The sequence below is a fragment of the Ischnura elegans genome, chromosome 9 (assembly GCF_921293095.1).
Source record: "Ischnura elegans chromosome 9, ioIscEleg1.1, whole genome shotgun sequence".
Lineage (NCBI taxonomy): Eukaryota > Metazoa > Arthropoda > Insecta > Odonata > Coenagrionidae > Ischnura > Ischnura elegans.
Window position 1 is genome coordinate 3,212,414 of NC_060254.1, and position 23,591 is coordinate 3,236,004.

Here is a 23,591-nt window from a genome sequence, read left to right on the forward strand (position 1 = left end):
CGGTCTCCATGCAACGTAGAATTCTCGGTGCTGGAGCCAGGAAGCAATGATACGGAGAATCCATCGCTTGTATCCGAATGTAGGTTTTCGCGGTGTGTAGGTATTGTGTAGGCTTTCGCGGTGTGGTGAGGATTCAGCGTTGAGGTTTTCGGGGTTACTACCGCGTAGATTCATCTCTGCAAACGACAGGTCGACTCCAAGAACACCAAAGAGCCTCGAGTAACCAACAGCTGCGCCTCTCGGTCATAGCTGAGCACACATGGAGTGGGCCGAATCACAATCCCGACTATGACAATGCAAGAGTCATTTCCGATGAAAAGAGATACTTCCCACGGATCATTGGGGAAGCTATAGAGATAATGAAGACACCGGACACCCTCAATAGGGAGGACGGATACCAGCACATCCCTAACACATTAACACATGGAGAAGAGTCCTCAAGAGTAAACCCGGAGAGACAGGACAGAGCCGGGAGGTGCCGACCAATGAGAAGCCACCCGGGCCTCCTGAACCAGCCAATGAGAAGACACCGGCCTCCGACGGGGTCTGTAAGAGACGGGCGATACCGCGGATCTCCACTTTATTGATCTGAAGAAGCCTGCTGCAATGCCGGCGAAACTCTCGTCTGCAGATATGAATCTACGCGGTAGTAACCCCGAAAAACTCAACGCTGAAAGAAAAAATATACACACTGAAAATTTCAAGTTGGTAGGTAGTATTTTTTGAGCGTTTTTGAGCGTGCAGTTCGTCACTATAAAGCCCGATCCAATGAGGAGGTGTGTGTCCTATCAAGGGAATATGGGCTGGAAAAACATTTCCCTCAACGTCCCACTCCGTATTTACTTGCACCTAAAGGGCGTCTAACCGTGAGCTTGAAGGCAAAAAAGAGTGCAAAATGAACTCAATTATGGCTTGCCGCAAGTCGGTGGCTCGATCATGTGACATTTTCGGAATATTTTTCGAAGGGGGCCATAATTTCGGGATCAAATCCTGTCCAGCGTATTGAGGTCACAGTTTCCTCTTCCTCTCTGTAGTAGAGTGAAGTAGGGGCCATTCTTCGATTGGGCGCTATAGAGGGAGAATTTCATTTTGTATGGACAACGCCAGGCCGTCGCTCTCAAAGCCGAAGTTCCATTTCCGAACGCCTTCATTAATTAGCGCGACCCGGAAAACAGTCGAGAACATTTGAGCATCGGAGTGCGAGCCGAAGGAATCCCAGACGAATCTTTTCGCTCGATCCCATTTAGAGAGTCTCGCCATGAGAGCAGCAGACAATGTGTCCTGCCTGTCACGAACGTTTCTCTTCTCAATTCGGAATGGATTTCGGGGAAAAAGTAGTCATTAAGTTCATCCAATCGAGCATGTTCTATAGTTCTTCCGCTTACATTCAGACCGGCGTAACAGGGGTCTGCAACTTTGCCCCTTTGTGATAGCCATCGACAGTGTAAATTACACGATTGCATGATAAAGTCATGAAAAATTTTGTAGTCTTCCTTCTGAGCAAATAATATCCTCACCATTTATCCGGGCCAATTTTGCCTGCCTTGTTTACTGAATTAGAGTGAAGATATGATCAAAATTGAGCATGTAGTTATGTGAAGGAAGTACACCGTAAGATGTTTACAATTTTGTTCTCTCGTTGTCAGTAGTTCGGTGAAAATTAGAAACGTATTTTCAATTGGCGTAATAGTTTTTTTGTGAACGATTTTATCGGATTTAAAGTGAGGAATTTAATATAAAAAAGTGCTAACAATTTGAAAGTTAGAGTAAAAAGTCCTCATCGAAGTCATTATCTATGTCAATTCGATAACGGACAAAGTGCAGTGAAAAATAGATGTGTTCGATATGTTAAATGCAACTTTTATGCAATATTGTAGAAAAGAGTTTCATATTCGAGCGATCATTGATTGAAGTGGATAACTAATGTCATAATGGAATGGAAATATATGACTAATTCATGTTTGAAATAGTACTTTACGCGAATGCATCTTGAGTACATTGGAAGCATTTTCAAATTCAGAAGGAACAGATAAGTACAACTAATAGAATGACACGAGGTTACTCAGTTGCTTCGCAGGATAGAACCGCTAAAACCTTTTAAACCTTTTCACACTTCGTAACTTGCATTCGGAATGGCAGAATCATAAATCTAAAATATAGCAATTGATTGTAACGAAGCAGAGTGATTTATGTTTTCGCAGCGATGCATACGCTTTGGGCGCAACCATATTAATTATTCCGTCTCTATTTTTTCGACTCTTTTCCGTAGGTCACACTAAAAAAACATTCATGTATGTTGGTCTCAGGTTTTCGCGGCGATATCATGTGTAGGAAAACACCTGATAGTGACAATATTAATATTTTGCGAGCGACATTTTTGTACCAATTATCTACGCAGCTCCCTGCCAAAAACCCTAGAGGTCGCTCGCAGGGTATTATGTAGATGTAGATACCCGAAAAATGCCTGCTGAAATAGACATACTTCCCACTTCCTTTCTAAGCTGTTTCTTTAATATCAGTCTTTAAACAAATTGATTTTTAATTAAGTAGTACCGATTCATCAAATTTCGAAATAATGGCTGCAGTACTTATAATAAAACATTACTATGAAGACATCCGATTGACAAAATCGTTTTTTTCCCACTGTAATTTACTAATTGTAAGTTATGCCATGTCTCAACCATTTTGCATTTAAAATCTCATAAGAGGCAGACCATAAATATTTTGGCATCAGGTGGCTGGAAGAGAGCAAATTCAATTGTTTTGAAAAAAAAACCGTATTAATTATCAATAGCAATCTGAAGAAAACGATGATTTTCCCTGATATATGAAAACTCTTGTTTCTACCTGTGGTCCAAGTGGGATTTACAAATGGACGCCTCCCGCGGTCAGCTTGTGAATGATGTCATGAAAAGCAGGTCACTTCAAGTTTGTCAGATTAGAAAATGGCCATCTCTCGAGCTCATGGGAGTTTCATGAAAATAACCACATTCATTAACCAGAGTTTTTGGATTTAAAAGTGAATCGTTCAATGAGCCATTCATTGCTCGTGATGGAAATGTATCGTTTCCTTGTAGAGGAAACCTTTAAGCGACCCCAGAGTCCTCTAGATTGCTTTATGATAACTGACTTGGTTATCGAGTGCCTAGTTCTCAGAAAGGTCATCCAGAGGACTCTCAGTTAGCCGTCACAAGCGCGCCGAAGGTGGTCTTTTATTGAACTTCCAAACAATGCCTCTATTTGGATAGTTAATCTTGACGTCATCCGAATCTGGGCCCAAATTCGTAAACACAGACTAGGCCTCCCCAAGCACATTGAGGGAAATGGCAAACCGCAATGTTGACAGCCCTGTCGGGTACCCCAGATTGTGCTCGTCTCGGGCCGCCATCTTGTTCTCCGCCCTTGGGAGGCGTAGATGGTTGACGGTCGACCACAGGTGCGCCACCGGAAGGAATTAGTCTCCATCGCGAAGACTGAACGGATGCCAGGGTGATGGCGGAAGGAAGGAGGCGGGGGAGCCGTGAAACTGCTCTAGGAATTGGAAGGAGGGAGTTATTTTCGTTATTTTTTTAATAGGATGGGATCTAGACGGGCATTAAAGACGCAGAAGGTGTGGAAGAAGGACACGTCGCGAGTGTCTCTCCGTTTCATTCCTTCCCACGCCACTCCTTATCACGCGTGCGACCTCCCCTTTACGACACGGCAAACATTCTGATTTATTGCCTTATCAAACCTTCATTAGCGCAGAGTCGAGTTTGGACCCACATCGGTTGGGATTTACAACAAGAGCCAACTGCAAATAAGACAGAAAGGAGGCGAAACATGGACAATGGCGCTCTTGTATTATGCTAGATGTGGTGGAACAACACGATGAACGCGTTAAGTATAACTTTTCCATGCTCTACACTCTTTAAATTGCAAAAATGAACTACGAGTTTCGCCATAAGTATCGTACACAGACATGTAACAAAATCTCGTTTGTAATTAACTAAAGATCAGTAACTATATCCGAACTACCTGATGTATTCGACCTGATGAATCAGCTATACATCTGAACGAGTGGTTAAGTTTCGAAGTAAAAAAGCGTCCATAAAGGAAAATTTTTATTTAATTAATGGACAATGATGTTCGTGTTCGGCGATGCATGTCATGTAGATTATTTAATCATATCACTGTAATCTTAAGACTGATATAATTCAACCCTCAATTTTCTTTTTACCAAGCTAGTTCCTTCAGTTTCCCGATGCTTCTCCTTGTAACCTCTTTCATCTGCTACAAGTAGCTACTTATCTGTTGGTCTTACTTGAAGGAGTGAATTGTTAAATTGCTTCGAAGCATCATGTAAATTCTTATTTTGTAAACTTTTTGTCATCGATCAAATCTAAATAAATGGAAACAATTCAGTTTGAAAACTGTCGATTTAATTTTTTGGGAAAATATTTCAAGGCAAAAATACAACAAAATGACGCGAAAGCATTATTGAGAGTGTTTTGCATTTTGTGATTTGCAGCGCCGCAGCTTCTAAGTTGCTATTGGCGGTTCCCCTTAGTATTAATAAAATCAGATAATTCGTCTGTCTTGCTTTCATGGCGGAGGACTTTTTTCTATCACACTGAATGCATTTGACTAATTCTGCACATTGCCGGTTCGTTAGGAATGTGACAACGATCTCATAATTTTAACAAATACAAATGCTGTCAATTTTATGTCGCAGTCTCGATATAAATCGTTGCACTTAACACTGGGTGGTTCCGGATTCAAATTTGGGTATATCCAGAGGTGAAATTTTTACAGTTTCGTGCTACTCACGGCTTGTTGGTTACTTGTGGTTCTGGGTAGTAAACTTTAGTTAAGATCCCCTTACCTCAAATGCAAGATATTTAAATTGTCAACGGCTCAGGTGGTCTCTATAATTACTAGAGAAGTTATATTCACTTCACAATCAGGCTACCTGTTATGTTAAAATACACTGTTTAAATTTCATCAGGTTGTTAACAATGACATACATTTCCAAATAAATACTTTTTAGTTGCTAGTGAGTAGGAAATAACGCGTTAGTGACGATAATTTAGGCGGTTTTTTGTGTTAATTATCATATTCTAAGGGAATACAAATGCTTAACGACGTTCGCTTTTACATATTGGCGGCGTAGTTAGCCGCCTCTGCAGGTTAACGTTGCCATGATAACTCGTCACTTATCGTCATCGTCACTCGTCATATATGGGTAGAGTCAAAATCGGGAACTCAGTTCTGCAATCGTGTTTACTGATATTGAAATCCTTGACAAACGCCTTATAAGGACAAAGCGAATGGTAACCCACACACACATTCAACGGGGATTGAAACCATTAGAATCATATATGACATGAATTTTAATTCATAAAATTAAAACACTACCGGTGTGAATACCAATTAAATATTTTAATTTTCATTAAAATATTTTCGATACACGCTCAATAATGGCAGCTCAGGCTAATTTTTATTGTTTAAAAAAGAAAAGGAATGGATTCTTGCGATTCTTTTCTGATGGGAAACAAAATTTAACTTCGTTGAGGTAAAAAAAAACTAAAATTGTTTTTAGCAAAAATCGTTACTTACATTCATTCGCCAAAGGATTCATTCGCATAAGGATTGCGTCCAGATTATTTCAAAAATGTCTCTTGTGCAGTAGTTTGGTCTTTGCCTTGATGAATGAACGAACGAATGAATGAGTTAGTGGGGACACGTTGCTTTGAAGAATGCATTTACTTCTACGTCTACTAACTACTCCGCAAGACGCCTAAAAAGGAGTGTGGCAGGGGGTGTTAGGACACCAGCCGTTTATCTATATATATAAAAAGAAAATGCTCAAAACAAATAGCGATTAATATTTGTAGAAGTCCTTTATGGTTCGGGGAAACGAATTTTCATATCTATCCGTTGTGCAAAATATCTCTCTTGTTCGCGAATTAAGTCTTTCTGCACCGGATCCCATACGCTCGCTGCATATTCAAGGTGCGGTCGGATGTGTGACAAATAGCACCTTTCTTTTACTCTCTCACCCGAAAATATTCCCACAAAACGCTTGACGGATCATAATTTCTTCAGGGCTATGCCACAAATATTCCTTATATGTCGTGGAAGGTTATTCGGGCATTCCACCGAGTCAGGTTTTCCCAGTCCATCTCGGCCGACTTTTCGACGAACGAGTTGTCCATGGTCATCAGGGCATCAACGGTGGACAACTCGTCCGTCGAAACGTCGGCCGAGATGGAGTAGGAGAACCTGACCCGGTGGAATACCCGAAGAACCTTCCACGATTCGATACGCCGGGAAAGCCTACGGTCATTCATTCCTTATACGTGTTCCCCATGAGAGGTTCGAGGTTATCGTATGTTTTGTTTCTTCGTCTGTTGCCTTTGTGTTACCCAATACCATCCATAGCATTAACAAGGTTATAGCTGGACGAATTCCGCAATAAATGTATCGCCTTGCATTTGCTCATATTAAGTTCGAGTACCCACTCTTGGCTCCACACACGAACGTTGTTTAAATCCGACGATATAAGTTCAAAGTCGGAGCGATTTCGCGGTGCAGTGGGTGTGTCTCACCTGCGGTAGGTGGCGCCGGTGGCGGAGGAGCGCTGGCGGCGGATGCGGCCGCGGCGGCGGCGGCGCTGGCGTTGGCTGCGGCGGCGAGAGTGGTGCAGATGAGCAGGCCCAGCTGGAAGGCGTCGGATGCGGGGCGGCACTCGTAGTGCTCGCGGTCGAGCGTGGCCCGCACCTCGGGCGGCACCCACGCCGACCACGTGGTCCGCACCTTGGTCACCAGGGTGCCGGAGCGACGCGCGGAGCCCAGGTCGCAGATCTGTCGAAAGCAGGAGAGGAATTCGAGAAAGAGAAGAGGCAGGAATATCTGTTATCATCAGTGTTGGGGAAAATGTTATCGGGCTCAATCACGAGTATACCGCCAAATCTGTCATTAATTGCAATTAAAATCACTATTTGAAATGTGATCAATGGCAATGCAAGATGAAGAATAATTATGTCACGAAATTTTAACCCTGGATATTTACTTACAGTAGGGACCAAAATTCACAATGGATTCGAAACCCTAGGGCGGGCTCGCGGGGTTACTCTCCTAGGCCGAAGTCTGGAAGCGTTAGCTTATCACCTCTGCACCGCAGAAGGGGGAGGACAGAGCAGGAAAAAGGAAGGAGGCGCCGCACAGTGGGGCCAAACCCCACTTTAAGTGGACAAAAGTCCAAAAATGAAAGTTTGAAATGGGTTTTTTTTAATATAAGGTTGGGTAATAGGATGTTTGAACTGCAGAACAGTGTATTTTACGGGTTGGTATGTGTGCAACTTCGCGTAGAAATAAGTGTCAAAGTGAGAGAAAAGCGAAGCACTGGTCCCGGAGTCGCAGACGCCTAAATGGACGGTCGATTTTAAACTATGATTACAGTACACTGGCCCCTTTGATTTTATTTTTTTAACTTGCAGTCAAATGAAATAAGTATGGAAAATATAAATGTGCTTTTACTATCTATATTTTGGAGAAAAAATCCGTGGAGAAATTAATTATCATGAATGGAACGTCGTTGATTTTTCACAATGAAAAGTTTTATTTAATTAGAGAAAAGTTATATAATCGGACGGAATCGTAACGTGATTTTTAGATATATTATTAATTGAAGAATGAGCTAAATAATGTAAAAGAAATCAACTGCCATCGAGTTGCAAAAGGAGTTTTATGATAAAAGATTAGCTATGCATGACAAGCCGAAAGGGATCCATCCGGCCGCTATGGCCGCATAGCAACGGGTAAACTATAATGTAAACAGTGCCCATTAAGATATTATTATTTTGTAATAAATCAAATTTGCATGCATTAGATATTTTGTCTACACGTAGATACAAGCGGTGAAGTTTTCTACGCAAGGGCTGAGATTTTTGAAATGTAGAAATGCCATTCTCGAGGCTCCCACCATGTCGTGAATAAAGTGCTCGAAAAGGTTATTTCCGTTCAACTGAGGTGTACTTATTCGATTCCGGAATGCCAATTTAGTACTTTTTCACACTCTACGCGCAATAAACCATATTCTATTGTATTTTATTTTTGAAAGTTACAACTACCTCTTCAATGTAGTATTTTCTTTCTTTGTGTATTGGAAAATGGTACATGCAAACTTAAGATCAAATCTTTATTTTTCTATTAAGCATGAAGGTTTTTTCAAAGATATTGCTAAAATAATTTTGCAAATTTTATATCAGATTTTTTCTGACCACTAGGATTATTGACGTGAACTTTTATTTTTATTATTTCAAATTTTTATATATAATCTATTTTTACAACTAATCAAGTTACTTTTAACATTCTTAAAGTAATAAAATTGAAAAAAAAAAATCAAAAAATCGAAAATAATGAAAAATTAATATTGGATAACATTAAAGCGGTCTCTCAAAACATGTATACGTATATTTTTGGGTTGTTAGTAAAGTGTTTGACTTTTGTCGTCTAAAGTAGGGCTTGGCCCCACTGTGCGACGCTGCGATAGGAGCCCGACGACGCGATGCCTCCTGGGATAGGATAGGGAAGGAAGGGGAATCCCGCACCGTCACAGAAGCGGGCGGGTCCTACTACTAGCGAAACCATAATTTAATGTTTCTACAAAAAAGAAAGATTTAATTATGATGAAAGAAAATCCTACGATTTTTCGTAGATAACCAAAATGGAAATTTATGTTTAGGTTGAATACTCATCACATTTAAACTACAGAAATTTTAAGCCAAGCGCTCCGATTTTACCCTTTTGCAGAATGCTCTGGACAAAGTCAAAGGCAAAGCATTCGAAGTCGTGAGTTATCGAGAGCATCCCGAATTAGGGAAAACTCGCGGAAAATCGAAGCGCTGGGAGTAAAACTTCTGCAGTTTAAATGTGATGAGTATTCAACCTAAACATAATTGATAATTTTGGCTCATACTGGTTTCAGCTATCCAAGGTTAAAATTTCGAGAAAATTTTTCTACATCCTGTGCAGGACCCATTGATGGATTCATTAGAAGATCCAGCACATCTCCGGATGTGGTCATTTTCATTCGGAAATGCAGGATAACCAGTGGCGATGACTCCATGGGGCCTGAGCCCCCTCAAAAATTCGTTATGGGGGTGGGAGGAAAAATGTGTCAGGCTTGTCGATTTTCCTCGGAATGCCCAGATATCGAGATTCGAGTCATCAGGGTTCTAATGTTGATCATATGGCTCTTCTAAAATGCTTAAAAAACTTAAAATTCACTACTTATAAAATTTCCCGGGGCAAGATCCCCGGTTTGGGCCCCCCAATATTTTTTGCAAGTCGGCATCCCTGAGTATAACCGCCCTATAGTGGTGTGAACCACTTGCGACTCACCTTAACGAGCGATAGGTCCGCGGCGAAGACGAGAACGTTCTCTAGTTTGAGGTCTCTATGGACGACTCCCGCGTCGTGCATGAATGAGAGCGCCGAGGCCAGCTGCTTGGCGGCCCTCTTGACGGACGCTTCGGGCGACCCGCCCTCTGCAGACAGACCGATGGAGGCCACTGATGGTCGGCCGCGGATCACGCCTGGCGACGCTCCGTTCACGGCGCCACCGCGGCGCCACAGCGGCGCCTTGCACCTGTTAAGGGGAAAGCATTACGTGCCAAAGGAAATGCGACGGGATTGGGTTGGTGTGGTGGCTTGAATGTTTGCTTCCCACCCAGTGGGATAAGTGACTGCGTAGGTTTCCGCGGTGTCGAGGTTCCATAATCTCCATTCTTCTGGTGCTCCCGCGTCTGGTTGTTTCTTGATGACCGCAGTTTCGCTAGCACTGCTGCTAGCGTCTTCAGGTCGAAGATGCCGGTCACGATTTTTGTCCTCGTTAGATAGGGGCTCATTCCCGCCAGTTGTGGCTGCTGCTCCTCATTGGTCCGTTTGAATTAGTCTCCTCCAATTGACATCCAAGTGGTATCCATCGTCCGTATTAAAAGTGTCAGTCCTGGCTATTTCAATTGCATTGCAACTTTTAATACAGACGATGGATACCACTTGGATGCCAATTGGAGGAGACTAATTCAAACGGACCAATGAAGAGCAGCAGTCACAACTGGCGGGAATGAGACCCTATCCAACGAGGACAAAAATCGTGGACCGGAATCTTCGACCTGAAGACGCTAGCAGCAGTGCTAGCGAAACTGCGGTCATGTAGTTTGTAGAACCTAACTTAACCTGGAGTATGATCCTTTTCAAATATGTTTCGACTGGCCCACTCGTGAATGCTCAGAATATTTCGAGTGACGTCGCAGCAGAAGGTGGGGCCTACAACAATATGGATGTGGGATGGGGAGAGAGAGAGGCGGGCGTTGCCATGTTTACTCAAAAGACATTGTCGGTGAATGTAAACGAACGACTGAATCGAAAACCCTCACAACACTTGGCAACACAGCTAACTCTTACTCACAAAGCGTGTACCGTGGTGATATGAAAGCGATTGAATTTTCCGGAGGTTTGGCTCCAACTATCGCGTCTTGGTTGATTTTCAGGAAGTCACGTGCCCCCCCCCCCCACCAAAACCTAGGCCCTGCCTCCCAGTCGCAAAGATATTTGAAATCAACTATAGGTTGCCAATTTAGTGTTATGAGAACTCTCTTGACACCCAAAGTTCGATCTTACATTTGATAAGTCGTCCCAACTCAAATTGTGTTCCCAAATTCCAAGATATCCGGCTCTATTCCCTCTCGATTCTGAAATCTAATTACTCGCGTAAAAAAAGTCCTACGCGTGATATAACACTCCAGTAATTGTGGCATATTAAGAGCAGGATACCAAGATTGAATATTGTTTCGTTAAATGTATTTTTTTTATAAATTATACCTCTAAATGTTACCACAATGACCATAGTTCAAGTGAGTTGAGTTGAGGTTATTTTCCAAAATAAGAACTATTACTCAAACACAACTTGAGTCTGATATCAGAATCAACGAGTTAGATTCAACATTGAGTCATGATGTGGAATGGTTGACATTGCGAGACTTTATGTCAAAGAAGAAGAAGTAGTGTTGGTGGCAGGCGTGCTTACCAGAGTGCCACGTGGGCGGAGAGGTCTCCAAGTGGTGCGACCTCCTGGGCGATGACGTAGAATGCGGGCAGGGGCACGGGGAAGAGGGGAGGGCCACCAATGGAGTTGCCCCCGGGCGTGGACGGAGAGTGGCCCCCCTGCGGACTCAGCTGACCCGCCCCGTTCCCCTTGGTGGGCGTCGGACGCTCCAGGCTGGCCAACCTGAAGAAATAGAAAAAATAGCATTCATCCTAAACCACAGCCACATTCAGCTTGAATTTTCTAGTTCGAGGATTTTGGCATCTACAGGGTTTCCAGGACCACATCTGGAATGCCTCTGAAGATATTTTCCCCAATTACACGATACTTGCACTTGCAAATGGCTTTTTTGAGTTACATGTCACCATGGAAAGCTTTTTTTCGCAGAACCAAATGCAGTTGTTGATGAAAACTGTTGCTGATCGCAATGAAAACATAACAATAAGCTAAGTCGATTTTTAAAAGGCCACTGGGTCTTTCTGGAAGATATAAGTATATACTGCCGCACCAATGATGAGATCAACCAGTGAGTTTGCGCCATTCGTCAAATTGTCTGTACCTTAAGTTCGGTCCTGGACAATGCCAGTCGAGTGGACATTCTGTGATCGCTGTTGTCATTGGACTCGTGTGAGGCCAAATATCACGTGACTCAGGATTTATTGAGGAGAAATCAGCAGATTATGCGGTCGAATGGGCATTTGCGCTCTCACCTGCAGGAGGCGTATCCAGACGTGGTGCCGGAGTTGGCGGATGGGTGCCGGGAGATAGATGTGGTGAGCGGGGTGCGGGCATCCGCAGCGCCGCCGCCGCTCACTACGGCCGAGCCCCGAACCACGAAAGCCGCGTTTTCGTACGTGGTCACTATGCCCTGGTGAGTTCCCAGTTTGATGCTGTAATGCAGCTCCCGGTAGAAATCCTTGGGTTTAGTCAGTTCCGCGTGCACCGCCTGGAGGAAGAAAATAGGTTGGAGATCAGCGGAATTGGCAGGGCGGGGGATGGATAATATTTCCTAAACTTATTCGTCTGGCATAATATCTCTATTATTTTATCGTTTCTGAGGGTAAAGTGGAGGGAAGTTTATCATCACAATTTACCGGAATGCCTCAGGAACTTCATGATTCTGTGTACATTTTCCTGAAATACGTTTCTTGTATTTGTTATATGTACTCCACGAGCGAGCCTATTGATTCTTTCGGAGGGTTATGTTAGAAAAAAAACTATCCTTTACTTACCTTTAGTGCGACTGGCTGCCCGTTTTTCCGCCTGGCGAGCATTACCCTGGCGAAGCATCCCTCCGCCAGCGTCCTTATCACGTCGTACTCGCAGCTGCTGTTGCCGTGGCCCTGATAGGGCGTCGCCCCGCACACTTGCGCCGCTGCCGGTGGGGGACAAGGGGACAGGTCGAGGTCCACCTCGGGCAGAGCCGGCTCCGGGATGCGGTGGAGGGCCGACCGCTCCGAGGCCGACAGCCGGAGGACCTTGGACTCTCTCCGCCGCTGCTGGTCGCGGAAGGCCCCGGAGTCGTCCTCCGGAGCGAGGATTACCACGGCGGAGGAGTCGCAGTTGGTGGTCCCATCGCTTCCTTTGGCCCTCTTCCGTCCCAAGGGCCTTGCCAACTGGGGGGAGGAAAGATTTTAACATTTAGTATCATTACCTATCAGACTGTCCGGCAGAACATAGTTATTTTATCAGAAATCCCTAAGTTTATTCTTTTTTTAAATTCAAATTGTTTTTCTCCGGAATGTTTAACCTGAAAGAATCCCGTCATGCCTGATTATTTAAGGTTGGAATAGCTGTGACTCCGCGGGATAATAATGTGGTGGTTTCTCCTTCCCTTCCATATCGCCATGTTAAAATAAATGTTACCACGCCTGCAGTGAAATGAATCTCACTGTACTGACCACCGTGGTCTCCACCTTCTCATATATGAAGAAGAGCTGCTGCCCTCTCCCCCGGGTGATAAGAGGCATAATTGTTGGCGGTGTCCCGTCTTCACAGGCTTCATCTATCGCTTAATGGACATCGCTATGAAAAGGCAAGCGTGTTGGAGATAGGAATAGAGAGCTGCGTCAAATAATCTCACGATTGTTGACCTATGATGATGATGGGAATTTTTCACACCAATTTGTCCGATTAGTCTGTGAGAAATACTCTAAACATGCGTTAGTGTATTCCATATTGTTGCTTTCCGTGATATCTTACACTACTACCGCGTAAACGGAGCTGAAACTCACACTTAAAGTGCATGGAAAAATATTCCAGCATCATGCACCGAGTTAAAATGTCATTGAAATTTTAAAAAATCTGAGTAAGCGAAGCGGTCCGTGAGTATCTCAAAAAGCAAACTGATAATGGTTTGAATCCTGCTCCAGGGGAACTAATAACCCGTGGCAATTATTGTAGCTTTTGTATTAATAAATTCTGTGCTGCAGAATGTTTTCACTCAATCAGGACTACGGTTACGCTTTCTACTGACGTAGAAACTCCCCTTGAGCTAGATTTGAGAATGGATAGTCATTACGATAGATACTTCTGTAAATAGAATAAATTAAAATGGTTATTTGACATTTTTGCCGATATGAATTTTTTTGGGGCCTCACTTCCGTTGATATCTGTCCCAACTATGTAACTTATGGAGAACAAATATAGTTCGTGAAATATTATTTCCATATTTTCCGATATTGTTATTATTTTCTTCAAATTCAGCTACTCATCACAAAATGCAGTCTTTCGCATGTTCGCGGATGTCTCTAAGGTATAGAGAAGCAATTAATTAATGCAATAATTACTTTCCCCGCCCGCTAGGGAAAGAAATTATGACTTTTGGCTCCTTTCACCCATGACTCAGGAGAAAGGAAAACGTATTTAGCTCACCGAAACCCTATAACCCGAGGAAGGTTTTCTTGGTCTATCATTTGGTGGCCAGGCTAAAGATACCTTAGTACGTTTTCGTTATGTTTTCTAGACACGTTTTCTAGCCACTGGGTTACTTGCAACTCTATGGTTATTGAGGCCGTGTTTAAAGGAAATATTAGCACAGGTCTCACAGGTTAAGTGATTACGCCGATTAAATGGGTGCATAATAGGCGCAAATTGTTGTGAAACAATTTTTCCTTTGTGATATCTAAAATTATGGCTGAAGCGGCGGTTTACTTAAATATTTTAATTTATAAATTATTAGGTCTGAAAATATTTCTTTATATCTCTACTATATTCGTCGATCAGAGAAATTATTCTCACTAAAAATAAAAGAGCTTTAATGCAGAATCTCAAAAGAGCTTTGATAACATGAATTAGTTTTAAGTTCTATGAAGTAAAGCCAGTTGAGATGAAGACTACATTGGCTCTTTGTTCTATTTGTTTTTAGATGGTTTAATTTTTTGATCGGGTTGGTGCGGTAGTTAAGAGTTCTGCCTTCCCACTCTGTGGATCCAGGTTCAATTCCCGGCAGTGGCACAGATTTTGAGAAACTGCTTGCTTTCTTTTTCTTTCTTCGAGTACCGATTTCGTCCGTCGAATGGGACATCATCAGGCCGTGATCTCCTTGGCGCCCTTAGCTAAGATCACGGTAATTCCGACGTCAGGTTTCTCTCCGACCTTTCTTCAGTGATTTACAACAGATTTGGTCGTAAACCATTCAGAAAATATCTTTTTCAAAGAGCTATTACTTACACACACCAATTCCTCGTCCAATTGCATAGCGACAATCATCGCTATTCACGGCATTGAAATTCTGAACTTCTCTCCTGCAAATTTGTCACAGAAGGGCAGGGAGCTAGTTATACATTCGTCGATCAAAGAATTAACTATACATAACTCAAATCAATGAAAAGAAAAACTAACCTTACTCTGCCGAATAAATTACAGCCTGCAAATTTTGACCATTGTAAAAGTATATTTGTTCTACTGCTTTGTTGTTTCATCTAGGTTTTCGTTTTCATATATGTTTTCGACTATGCCATCATGTACATATTGTTCTCTTAGCTGAGCCAAGTTTTTATCCCTTGAACTTGTTTTTTGCCCCAATTTTGATGCTCAGAGCAAAGTAAATATTTATTCTTTTCTTCCCACGCGTCGAAAATGGCCTCAGAAGGCGGCCATCTCCTCCAAATACCATGCCGCTATACCAGTATCACGTATTTCCACATAGAAAAGTATGGTTGCTGAATAAATGATTACCCTAAATGGAGGACCTATTCCAAAAAAAAGTTTGTCTCTCAATAGTTCACGTGGAAGGGATAAAATAAGGCAAAAGTTCTCGATGCGTTGTGGAAATAAATCACGACTCTTGGCTCCGTTCGACCTTGAATCAGGAGAAAGGAAAACACATTTAGCCCACCGTAACACTGTCACCTGAAAGAAGTTTCCTTGGTCTATCGTCGATCTGTAATATTTACGTATTCTTTGAATCACTGCAGATAATGCCAATTAATTGAATGTGTCATTAAGAACATTCTTTTAGGAAACAGTTTTCTCGCTAAGATAGCGAAAATTATAGTTGAGGAGACAGTTAACTTCAATCATTAAATTAAAACCGTTATTAGATCTGAAAATGTTTCTTTGCATGTGAATATTATAATTGTATCAGTGAAATTTGACTTACAAACAATAAAATAGCAGTGAAATAATATCTACGACAGAATTCACATGAATACTTAGTAGTAACTTCCGTGAAGTGAAGCTTGATGAGCCTACAATATAGTTTTCTTTGCATATATATATCAGTACCCCTTCTCAGTGAAAAGTATGGTCGCCGAAGTAATGTTTTATCCTAATTGAGTATTCTAAAAAAAACTTACGTCTTAAAAAAGTTCACGCAGTAGTCCGGAGTACATGGTAGCGATAAATTAAGGCTGTAACTCTTCAGGTTCTCGACGCGTTGTGAAAACAAATGACGACTCTTGGCTCCGTTCGACCGTGGATCGGGAGAAAGGCAAACACATTTAGGCCGTAACACTATGATGCGGAGGAGAGGAGGCGCTTGCTTTTCTTTGGGGCCATTGTCGCCCCCCGCTTTATCTGTGAGTTGCATATCACTGCCAAGAAGATCGAAGTGGCAGTTGCAAAGGGAGAAGACGGGCCGTGTCCTCTCATCGCATGACTCACTCCCAGAATGGGGAGTTATTCGTCGCGTTTAATCATCCGCATTGACGTCACCAGAGCTCCCTTAATTTAGCGTCCCTCTCTTTCTCCGAGGAGCGGCTGCGAACATAGGCTGAAGCCGCGTTATGCGAGTGGGGAGCACGAAAATTGCCCGGCAATCGGAGTGGCAAAAGCCGCCCGCCGTTCGGGGAATCGCCGCGTTTCCGTCAACCTTGAAGGACTCACTTTTTTCATCACTCTCTCTCTCTCTCTCTTTCCGACACCTTCGCTTGGAGGTTATGAAGTGCGTCAGGCATCAGCTGTTGCTTTCACCCCAGGAGGATAGGGAGTGTGAAATAAACGTACCGTAGATGACGAAGGATTTATATGAGACATTTCGCTAAATAGCGGAATAAATTTTGAGTCAAATGTGTCGAATGTGTCTGATTCTTAGATACTTCAGTAAAATATAATGGAGTTGAGAAAGATTTTAATATAGTTATTCTCCCAAGCAGAAGGGCATAGCTTCGAATGGACATGATGAGGCAAAGTAATTATTCCTGCCTAGCTAAGTAATAGAGCCCTTATCCAATTTCGACTTTGCTGGATACACACGTGACTTAGCATTTTCCTTCTGTCTGCACTTTTAACATCATACCTTGGCACATATCCTATCGTGCTTATAACACGCACAATGAATCAAACTTATGATTTCATCAAACTTAAGGACTCGACTCTTCATTGGAACTAAAAGGTTTTCTCTCGGAATAAGTCGAGCAAAAGAATGAACATTCCAGACATCAAAGGCTCATGGTTCCTAAGAGCAAAATAGAAATGAAAACCTTCGGAACCCCAAAAATATCTACATAGAACAAAGACAATGATGAGCGCATGATTGAAATTTCGAACGAGGAGTCTATAATGAATCTAAGAGTGCTGGTTGAAGCCGAATATAGCATGGAAATTCCACAGAGAAATTATAGCATATTTTTTTCTGATCGGGATTTCGATCCAGGCACAAGATATATTTCTTCTTCGAAATTTTCTTACTTTGAGTGCAATTGCACGTGACAACGTATAGATACGCCACTGACTAACCCTCGGTTCCTTCTTGAATTCAAGCACAGAGAGTAGTCGTGCGAAAAAAGTCTGCTTTCTCCTAATATTTCGACATTCTCAACAGTTTGACCTTACTTCCGTGTCCTACGGGCATTTAATGTGATTCGACAAATTCCTCTGATTCATATTTTTCTACCATCAATTTATACTGGAGGAATAGTGCTCGTGTATTGATCAAATCTAATGAACTAGATGTAACTCTCATTGAAATTTTTAAGCCGGACGAAGCAAATCGAGGCAAATGCAGGCTTTTGGCTAGAGGGTAGTTACCTTCGTCAAAGAAAGCGAAAGGCATTGAATGCGATTCGTTACCCACCATTACTGAATTCATAATATACAAGTTATTTGCTTTTAGAAATCCCAGTTTAGGCGAATGTTAAAGTTCAATTATAACCTCATTTGAAAAAGTCCAGAGTGTCGCCCATGCGATGCCACTCCACGTGACGTCGCAGGGACCTAGTTTCTATACGAGTAGATAAGAGTTTTACATTGCCTGAGGTTACCAATGCATGCATGAGGCACAGAGCTCAGGGAAACATTTCTTAATAATCACCTATTAAAATTGCCTATGGTCGGAAAGTTTCCTTCGTTTGATAAGGTATTAAAATCCTTATTTAAACCAAGCGCTACCTGCTAGCAGAGTAATCTACGCTACCGCCATGCTCGGCAGCAAGCAGCCTGCATCGTAGCGGCGGTCATTGCCTCGCAAACAGGTGGCCTCCCACAGCAGCAGCTAGACGTCACAGAGGGCTTTCGTCAGCATTTATACTTAGCCGTCGCGTTTTCGCGCGCTTGAAAATTTTCACTTTTCATTTGATCGCGAAAAATATATATTGTCATTGAAAAATCTAAGAGCGTGAAATACGTACTCCAGGAGTAATAATCTTTCGATTTAGGCAATAAATAATTAATAGGAAACCACCCTGCTGCCACTTATCCATCATATTCGGAGGATTCACTTTCGTCAACTTTCTCTGCCACGTGTGCGTGGAGGTTTTGATGTGCGACAGCGATCAGCTGTTACTTTCAACCAAGGAGGGGGTGATATTAGGGGTTGAGAAGCCGAGGAATAAAAGTAATTTTTGTTTTAAACGGAGTAAGGTACAGAAATTAGGCGAAGAAAACAAACAAGATCAACTTATTATATATTCAGTAGTGTTTTTAAATTTACACTCGATGTCAGCACAAAACGGAGACTCACTTGTATCCCTTGGACACTAAATTTTTATAAACTTCTTCCATCAGTACCAGTAGCTAACTTCGTTCAGAAAAAAATCACATGTGTCCTTTGACTTCTCATCACCTAACATGTGGATTTCCGGCGCCGTGGATGAAGTCGAACGATTTCTCAGAGATATTTCGATGACTGGCGGCAAGGGAGCAGCACACAGAAGGCGGCATCCCGTTGAAGCTGGTTTTCCATTGTCACTGCGGGTGCTCTTCAATAGGTTTTCAGGTTTTCGGCTCTGGGTGCGGAGCGATCCATTTCATTAGTGATGAGCGGAACTGTGATTATCCGATCACTTCGTTACCTGTGACTGCTACTCATCAGCAACGGTGATTCTTGACTGTAATTGCGATCATCGACGAGAATCACTTTTAAAAATCAGCCGTGGTTTGTGGCACTGCTATTCCTAGTACTTTGTCCAATTCCAATGAATGTGCTCTCCTCAAAAGGCAAGAATAAACTTATTGAAAATTTAAAAATTAGACAATACATTTTTTTGGGAAAATAGTTCTGATTCTGAGTTTATATTACGATGATTAAGTGAATTTGATATGGTATGAGAATTGATAAGGGGCGATCATTAAAATCCCGTCGGCATTTTTTAAAACATATTTTACATTTAAAAAAATCATGAATCAAACAGTTAGCTGTATATTTCGTACAGAATGTCTTATTCATGATAAAAGATGAATGAAACATCCTTTGTTATATTGTTGGTAGCAGTAGTAACAGCCGAAGCTATCTTCACCGTTTTCACAGTCGCTGTGATTTCGTGTTTTCAGTGATTTAGTCACCGGCAGTGATTGGTTACTTCTCTTCAATCACAGGTGGCGATATATCGCTCATCACTCGGTAGCAGCCTTCACCGAATACAGTGATCCAATCACAGTGATTTCGAATGTTGAATCACCGACAGTGACTGCTACTTTTCAGTAACGTTGATTCAATCACAGTTGGCGAGGCATCGCTCATCACTACATTTTTATCCCAATATTTAGTTTTTAATTTTTAAAATCGCGAGGAATGGCATCGAATAGTCATGAATTTCATAGATCACACCATTATGAATATAAATATTGGTTAACAGCCCTCATTATAACTTATTCCTCCGTAAAATAAGAACCACCCTACCCGTCAGCGGCGCGAGTGGCGACTTTTGTAAACCCATTTATATGCGTGTTTTTTGGGTGTCAACAATTCAAGAAGCGACCTGGATAATCCCATAGATGGAGAGTATTCGTGACTGGCGGTATAAATATGAGTCAAACGTTTCAAATGAGTCCGACACATTGACCTTTCATTGAAATGATTTATCAGAGGTTTGTTTATTGGACCCAATTTTTTAAATGGAGATGTGGGGGAAAATGCCGTGCTCTATTATTGTTTCCATAATCTCCCTAATTTCACACGAGTTGAGGAGTAAATTGAAAATTACCTCTCATTTAAACCTTAAAAACCTATGAATTGCCTCTTGTGTTAGTGTAGGTTTTGGTTGTCTGAGAAAATATTCCGTTTTTTTCATTATATTTTATTTATCTCAGCACTAAGCTAGTTTGTATATAATACAGTGTTTCAGATGACGTTATAAGTAAATTTCATTTATTATTCTTAAGTGTTTAATTTACTGACTATGTTTACTTAAATGGTATTAGTGCTTATGTAAAAGAATAAGTTAACAGAAGTATTCACGGTTGCGTACAGCCAAACGATATAATGCTAATCTAATTCACCTTTCGGGATATTGCCAAAATTACGTTTGCCTCAGATAATGCTCCGTAGAATTCTCTGACTTACGAGTGGAGATTCATATGAGCGTCTGGCATTGACTGTTTACTTTCATACTAGGATGACAGAGAGTATGGATGAATATTAAAAACAAACAATATTTTTACATTTCCCCCGAAATCTTTCTCGCGGCTAAGAATAAAGCCACCGAGTGCGTCCACCGGTTTGCGCATATCGGATCAACATCTACTAAATACTAGTACTACTATTAGATATTGAGGTTAGCTGCTTTATGAGCGAGTTTACTTGTCGAGTAAGCAGTCGTGGACAAAAAGCGACGGTGTTCTGAGGAGGTGGACTGATGGATTCCTTGGGTTAGGTAGCCCATTTAATTGCTACCGAAACCTCTTCAGATGCCGTTACTTGGTAACGGAAGATCGCCAAAAATTATGCTTCCCAACCCTTGGAGGCAGCGGCTCTTCTTCATTTGATTGACGGTGGAGATCAAAGTGGTCGGTACAGTGACGCACATTTCACTACGGTACTAGTGGTAATATTTACTTTAGCGGCTGTAGTACTGCGATGTGGAAGGCAAGGGGAAACCATCACATCATTACCACGAGGAGTCGCAGCTACTCCACAGCATAATTTTTATTTTGCTAACGGCGAAGCGCAGCTGAAGATAATGAGTCTGGACGAGTCTAAAACCAGTTTTCGAGAGTGAATGCACCAGTGGGCGAGGTTTACCTTTTCATTACCAACTATAAAATTTGATTTCAATCAATTCGAGTACCATCATCTAAACACCATTGCACTGGGTTAAGAGGACTATCTGTCGACCGATCATACTAAGAACGGTCATAGAAATACTTTGTTTACTCCCCAAGACGGTCAACACCACACATAGTGCACAAAGTAAAGGCAGCAGTACTACAGTAGCTGGCAGTGCGTGTCATCTTGGTTTGCTTACGTCACCAGACGACCGATTATAATTATTAATAGTGACCGATGATAATAATTATTTGAATGCTATATAGGGAGTACGACTTTTTGACTCGGGTTTTACAATGAGTAGGAAATTTATTGGGAAAAACAATTTAACTTGGAGTTTTTTATTCCTCATTATTTTCCCAATTATTCCACAAATTGGGCAAACATATCATTGGAAGCGTTCCTATAATTTATTTTCAGGTGAACTGCATTCGTAAAATGAACTTATAATGGTCCACATTTCGTTCCGTGATGTATAATATTCGATTATTTGTATTGGTTTTATTTTTCAAATCCAAGACAATAGTGGTCGAAATTCCAAAAGTCATCCAGATAAAGATTTTCACATCTCATTCAGCATCCTGAAGACGTTACCAGCAGTAGGAACGCAACTTTGAGCATTTCATCGAATGCAGAAATGAACTTACAAAGAATTACACAAGTACTTCTAATGGAGGTTTTGCTCAATTTTTTGAATCAACTCCAAAAAAATTAATCCATAAAAAACTCAATAAAAAATTTGTTCCCATTTTCCATAATTTTGATGGTTTATGTTCGCGCATGTAACGCAATGAAAGTCTAAAAATAAGGAGGCCTCCCATTGGAGTGTTTTCGAGTACATCTTGAGCTGGCTTTCTCTTTACCTTGGAGAGGAAGCTGAGGAAGGGACTTCTCCGCTTGCCTTCCGTCCTCATTATGGCGTCTGGCGGGAATCCCCAGAGGTTCTCCTTACGACCACTGCTGTCGTCCTGGCGCTGTCTCCGTCTCCCTCCTTTCCGTCGAATATCGTGCCAGGTGCTCACTCGTCCGAATTCTATAAATACATCGAAAGGAAAGAAAATATCAAGATTAATGTACTCCCCAATACCACCGCAATGCCAATGCATCACTGCCAAAAAGAGTCGAAGCAGGAATTGCGGTGATTTCTTCAAACAATGAAGTACCGAAGACAAAAGTTGCTTTTGTTATCTCTTTACCAGTGGCGTAACTATGTGTTATCAGCGGAACAAACCCCTCAAACTCCCAGACCCTCAATCATCATCCCTGGCCACCAATCTTAACATGAGTATCTCCACTCTATTCTCATATCAGCTAATTTTATTTTCACATTGATGTCTTTATTCTACATGATACCCATCTTAACTTATCTTAAATATTTCATTCGAGGTCTAAACCCTTCAAAATAAAAAAGAATATTCGTATAAAAGCAATCATGTTTAAAAAATGCTGTTAATAATATTTTAGCATTGATTTTTAGGCCTCTTTAATTTATTTGAATTATTAGTTTATTCACATACTTAATTAAGAAATTCCTGCAGAATTCTTAAATTGATACAATCAGGCCTAACTAGATGCGGTTATTATTACCTGGTGTGGTGTGTTATTCAATGTAACTCCGTCACCCCTAACCTAAGTGCAAGTTGCGCTGTTGACCTGTATAATGATTTTTAAAATGCAGTTTTAGGATAGTTACATTTCGGATAAAAAACAATTCAATGCGAAATAATTACGCGGGATAAATAGATACTAGAATCTTATGATTTTTCTTCTGATTGGAACAGATTAGTGTCTACGATTTTCATTAATTGGAGAAAGAAGGCACTTGGACTCGGGAGAAAAGTCACGTTTTTTGAATTCATAGAAAACAATGTGATTAATTTAGGAACCTTTCGAACGTTATATAATTCTATTGCCTATTGAAAGATTATTTAGGAGTAATAAATAATTATACCAGAAAAAGTGGAGGACTCACAAATGTTCCAAAATATTTTACCGTGGTGGGCTCACATTCACAACTATCAAATGAGTTTATTTTGATTTTCGTGCAAAAAAAACCCTTTCGCTCCTATTCGAGACGATATTAATTTGTCTGATCTGCTGCTCCTTTTAAAGCAGAGAAATTCTCTTCAATTCCAAAAAAAAACATTTGCTTGTATTTGTGCCGTTCATCTAATGTGATTAGTGCCATAACATATTTTCTTATTATTAAGGACCATTCCAGCCTTTTCAGGATTCGCTTCTAACGGTATGGCTACGAGGTCTAATCTTAAATATAGAGAGCACTTATCCCAAATAATAGGCTGTTGAACTTGCTGGGTATTTCTTGGCATTAACGCAGCGCCGTGAATATTATCAACCTTCACTGCGTGTAAGAAAAGCGGGATGCCCAAACTGTAGGATAATAAGAGAGGACAATGGAATTTAAGGATTGCGAGCCTTTCCTTATCCTATTTGATTGATAAGATTTTTGCCGATTTCTCCATGCACCCTTATTTTAGTTTTTATTTTATTTTATAGAATAAGGAGCACGTTAAAATGATTCTCATATTACGTGCACGATTGTAATTTTTTTAT

At 41.4% G+C, this 23,591-nt stretch overlaps 1 protein-coding gene across 1 annotated transcript in view; it reads right to left on the minus strand.

Annotated features, from left to right (window-relative positions):
* LOC124165860 overlaps window positions 1–23,591 on the minus strand; it is a 125,838-nt gene that overhangs the window by 5,113 nt on the left and 97,134 nt on the right. The window contains exons 2-7 of the mRNA XM_046543386.1: window positions 21,881–22,050; window positions 12,325–12,708; window positions 11,803–12,038; window positions 11,075–11,275; window positions 9,388–9,634; window positions 6,591–6,846 (exon numbers count right to left, since the gene is read on the minus strand). Coding sequence (XP_046399342.1) covers window positions 6,591–6,846; window positions 9,388–9,634; window positions 11,075–11,275; window positions 11,803–12,038; window positions 12,325–12,708; window positions 21,881–21,931 — 1,375 coding nt within the window. The 5' untranslated portion in view covers window positions 21,932–22,050. The remainder of the gene's footprint in view (window positions 1–6,590; window positions 6,847–9,387; window positions 9,635–11,074; window positions 11,276–11,802; window positions 12,039–12,324; window positions 12,709–21,880; window positions 22,051–23,591) is intronic.